This window comes from Manduca sexta, unplaced genomic scaffold (genome assembly GCF_014839805.1).
Source record: "Manduca sexta isolate Smith_Timp_Sample1 unplaced genomic scaffold, JHU_Msex_v1.0 HiC_scaffold_861, whole genome shotgun sequence".
NCBI lineage: Eukaryota > Metazoa > Arthropoda > Insecta > Lepidoptera > Sphingidae > Manduca > Manduca sexta.
In genome coordinates, this window is record NW_023595696.1 from 3822 (window position 1) to 9007 (window position 5186).

Sequence of the window (5186 nt, forward strand, 5' to 3'; positions counted from 1 at the left end):
GTCCAATATGATTTTTATTGTTGTGGGACCCTTGACTTTGGAGATACATCAGAAACCTCTTAAAATGATGACGTCAATGTCTGATTTTTACTAACACAAAAAACCAAAACCTAAAAATTTAAAAAAAAAACTATTTCGCGTTCGAGTATGTTATTTTCAGTTGAAGCCATCGATATATATGGTTGAAACTTAAGTGGAAGTTGCATAATGCACGTTTGATGTGGCAGCACTTGTCGCTGCTTTAGGTGCGATCAGATTTTGTAACAAATACAGATCCATTCATTTTATTAGATACATCATTTTAGTCTTAGAAATTTGCTAGTAATATCTGAATTAAATAAAAGTAGAGAACATTTATAGTTATTATTCTATATCTATCATTTATAAAAAATGTATTTAAAAAAAGAAAAAATAAAACGAAAAAGCATATATAATCTTTTTAAGTATCCCCTCATCTAAAAACTAACTTGGGTCACTTCGCTGCTGTGCCAAGGCTCTGTAGGCAGTATAATGCTCTTGCAAAAACACATGACCTTGATATCACGGACATTCCTAAGTACAGGAAACAAGTCCTACAATTATTACGTACTCACAATTAATAATTATAATTAATCACATTCACCACCACATGTTATAACATAAGATATTGTTATGTTTTGTCACTTCTTATTATGTTTTATCCCTTTTGTCTGCTTTAAGTTTCTACTTATAAACCTAAATAATATTAGTAACACATATAATATTTTTGCCGCTGTACTAATATATAAATTTGCAAGCTGTGGTCTCCTATAATTGAAGAGCCACGTCACATTGTTAATTGTACCAATATTACGACATTGTATTTATTATACGCCGTGTATCCTTTGTTGGAGGTCCTTAAATAAATAAATAAACCCATATCTTATCTGTATTAACAAAAATAAATTACGATAACAGCTAGTGTATGTGAAAGTGTATTTTTGTGTGTGTGCATGTGTGTTTGTGTGAGCAGTACTTTTCTATAGACTGGTGGTTACTCGACATGAATGTAAACGTATGAGTCCACTGACGTATATTCTATAGATACGAACGTCCACATAAACTATTTGTTCAAAATCTGAACTAAAATGGCAACTAAAACGTCAATGTTATAACCCATTTATTCACTTGGACAAAAAATAATTTTACTTATTTGATTTATACATATTTTTTATTCACATCCAGGTTATTCGCTAATAACATAAACTCAGACTCTAGTTTTTATGTTATGAGCGCCTCTCCGTATATAAAAAAACGCTGTCAATGGTAAAACCATACTAAAGTCAGGTGTACGGCTTGCAGCACAGTTGGTGTTCGGAGCTCCAGATCTACATAATATAAATCAACTTACGAGTCCATTTTGTACAAAACAGTATCTAAACAGCGACCAGCCTTATATTTCACTGATACAGCACACGACTTGTGTGTGTGTGCGCGTCAGCTTCAGATAATCTACCGATAATATTTTGCATGTGTGTTTCTTTTATATATAATCAATCAGTAATGTTTGATAAGTAATGCAGACCTGGCAAGAAAAAACAATTTTTAACCTTATCAGTATAATATTTGTTGACTTGTAAATATTTTCTAATTCACAATACTAACAGTAGTTGGCTTTAGTTGTTATAAGACAGTCCGTGTCTAAATAGTTTTGTTGTCAGTTGGAGTTAAAGTAGTTAAATTCTTCATAAACAATTCTTAACGTGCGTGAAATTGGAACAAGTTTGGAAGTAATTTTGTGTAATATGGCTTCTATCAAACACTTTATAAAATACCGAAGGGAAGAGGTTGAAGACAAAAGTTGGAGAGATACAATTACATGGACTGTGGCGAACTTTAAACATATAATGGAAGAAGCCAAAGATTTCAGACTTGTATCTGAGGAATCCAGTAATACAGTACAACTTCCGCAAACGAGATTTGTTTTGGGTCTAGTGCATGAACGAAAAGTAATTCATGTAACTTATACGTTTCCAAAGGCTGCTACTGTTGAGTATAAAGTGCGTTTCAATTTTAAAAAGGGCCACATTATAGCTGAATGCTATAACGATATTATAAAGGAGAATAACAGATCTTGGAACTTCATGGTAATTTTATCTAACGACACCGATAATCTTGGTTGTAAAATAATTTCACCAACAATAAATAATAGTTTCATAGATATGGCTCAAATATGGTACGACTATTATTTAACTCCGGACAAAAATCTACATATTATATTTAACCCTTTTCTTGGCAAGAAAAAAAATCTATGGAAAATCTTTTTTTTTGTTTAATTCTGTTTTGAGCATAAATATTAATGATATAAAAAATGGAAAAAAAAATCCTGGGTATCTAGTTTGGAGATATACAATGTATCCCACGAGATACATTGCCAAGTATCTGTACTTTTCCCCATATAAGCCAATGTATCCGAGAGGATACAATGCTCAAATAAAATAAAACGACAAATTACTTAAAAAACAATTATAATCAGAATGAAAAAATGCAAACTTAAACATACATCTATTCAGGTCCGGTTTGAAAAATAAAAAGCAGTTTCTATTGGGCAGAAGACAAAGTCTTAGGCCGCATTTTGAACACATAACAGTGGTTTGTCCTTTAATGCAAAACTTGCACCCCTCTTGGTACTGAATATTGGGAAATGTCCAATCTGACATAAGGTGTGGTATAACAGGGGCTTTAATTGTTTTACCTGGAGTAGGCCCTGCCGCGTCTAATTCCTCTAATGATTTTTGTGCCTTCATATAAATTGGTTTGAACAGATATCATACCCAAGATATCATAGGTATAAAAGCATTTAAAATATTCTAATGGGGTTTTGGGTGCTTCTTCTGAAAACTTTTTGTCAAATATACCTGCACAGTGTTGATAGCTTTTGTTCGTCCACGTTAATTATAAGAGGTTTTAGCGTATAGGCTTTGGGCGTGTAATTACAAGCCTTAGTCGTTTAGATCGAAAAGACGACGCTACAGATGATGATTAGTTTGGTGTATGTGAAGAGGCTATATTTACACATATATAATGAACGGAAATAAAACGGATGTCGATGGCTGTGTAACAATTAGTGACGGCTGTTGAATCATTGGCGATGGCAAAAGTGGAGACCCAGTTACTGCTGCTTGAACGGGCGTAATTTCTTCATCGGACAATAAATTAAGATTTTCAAACGACGACAGTAACAAAGGCAGATTAGGCGATGAATAACTCTCCGACCTTGCTATGAAGACGGGGTCTATTTCACTATCTGAATCTGAAATCTCATCTAAGTCTGATTTTCGGTCGGACTTAGGTACTAAAGCAAAAATTTTTTTCGCTCGGTACCTTCGCCACGTCGCTTGTTCCATGGTATTCTGCGAAGAAAATATGCATTCACCACCAACATTAAGCATAAACACCGGCCTGTTATAATCTTCCTTGCAAAAATAGGGGTCCGGTAGTTGCACTTCTAGTATTCACACAAATATGATTAAAAGGACCATTGAGCAAACGTTTAGAAAAATTAGCAAGACTATAAACTACTTTTTTACAGCAATAACTCACCGTCAATGCATGCGGAGACACGTGCAAAGCTAATGCATGAATATCCCTATATATGGCAATGTGCACCATGAGATACATAACATGCATCACCTAATTCTGTTATTACTTGGTGGTGTGCACCTTGAGATACATGCAAAAATAAGATTCGTTTTTTTATACAATAATCAACATATGGTGTGAAAACACACTTGATACACATGTTTGCTTCGTAGAGAATATAAAAACAATCGCATTCCATAAATATCCGCATAGAATAAAAAAAAAATAACAATATACTTACCTCCTTGCATGGGATCGTGTCAATTCGGTAAACAGTTTTTGGATTCAAAATTTAACGGTACTACCAACATCATCATGCTAGATAAAAAATCGTTTGGAATCATGCAAAATATAAATTGTTATGTGAGGTTTCATTTCATTCACTTTATTTTCGAGACAAGGATTTTTTAAAGTTGACTGTATCTGACGAGATACATTGTCAAGAAAAGGGTTAACTTCAAAGTGACATTGAATGAAATGGATGTCAATGATAAACGGATAGATGATTTAAATGAAGATTTCCAAAAGTTGTTTGTTGAAGGATTATTTTCTGATGTTACTATGAATTCTGCAGACGGATCTAGCTTTAAAGTACACAAGAACATATTAGCGAGCAGGAGTGCGGTCCTTAGGATGCATTTTGTACATGACACTACCGAGAATCGTACTAATACAGTGGAGTCCCCGTTTGAAACTGATGTGTTACGGGACATACTGATTTTTATATACAGTAACACAGCCCCGAGAGTTGGAGAGATGCCAGACAAGCTGCTGGAAGCTGCCGATTATTACCAACTAGATAGATTGAAAGAAATGTGTGTCAGAGTGTTACGCGCCAAGCTTACTGTTGAGAATGCAATAGACACGCTACAATTAGCTGATAAATATCGCGATGAATCATTGAAGCAAGCAACTATACACTTCATTAGGGATCAGTCACCACATTCAATAATGAATTCAGAAGGGTGGGCTAATCTTAAATGTTTACGTTTGTTGACGATTATCTCTAGATGTTTCGTGGAAGACGATTACGATCCAGATATATTGAAACAATACATAACAGATAACGAGAAGTTGAATACCTAGTTTAAATATTTTTGTTATTATTAAATAATAAAATTTAATTTGTATTTTATTTTGTTACGCATTTATCGCTAGTAACCACCGAGTCAGCCAACACCATCTGCCGGATTAGACTCACACTTTCCACACTGGCCGTCATCACGTTTTGCTAGTTTTGACCGCGGCTCTGCCCGCGTAAAGTCTGTCTCGCTACAAAAGCACCTATATCATTGCATCGGTCCATACCACCGTCTGTTCAATGCATAACCATTAATTTAAAAATATATTTTAAATTAAATTGTTACTACGGGAGTAAATCAAGATAAAAAAAAAGAAATATAGGACATGGTCTATGTGTGTGCGAAATTTCATGTAAATCAGTATCACTATTCCACTTTTACATTCATAGCTAGCTGTGTCCGCGACTTCTCCTGCGTGAAAATCAATGTGTCACAATTTTTTCCCGCATAACTCCTGACTCACGAGATTTTTTACAACCACGCAACCTCTCCAACAGTAATCGT

At 34.3% G+C, this 5186-nt stretch overlaps 1 protein-coding gene across 1 annotated transcript; it reads left to right on the top strand.

Annotated features, from left to right (window-relative positions):
* The first annotated feature begins 1504 nt into the window (after positions 1 to 1504).
* LOC115449730 (TD and POZ domain-containing protein 4) lies at positions 1505 to 4735 on the top strand. The gene is made up of 2 exons (XM_030177615.2): positions 1505 to 2243; positions 4057 to 4735. Exons 1-2 carry the CDS (start codon positions 1764 to 1766, stop codon positions 4684 to 4686), a joined length of 1110 nt encoding a protein of 369 aa, XP_030033475.1. The 5' UTR covers positions 1505 to 1763; the 3' UTR covers positions 4687 to 4735.
* Positions 4736 to 5186: the final 451 nt, after the last annotated feature.

Coding starts and splice junctions, on each gene's coding strand:
- LOC115449730 (XM_030177615.2), top strand. CDS start 1,764: ATGGCTTCTATCAAACACTTTATAAAATACCGAAGGGAAGAGGTTGAA. Junction 2,244..4,056: donor ATCTACATATTATATTTAAC/CCTTTTCTTGGC, acceptor AAAAGGGTTAAC/TTCAAAGTGACATTGAATGA.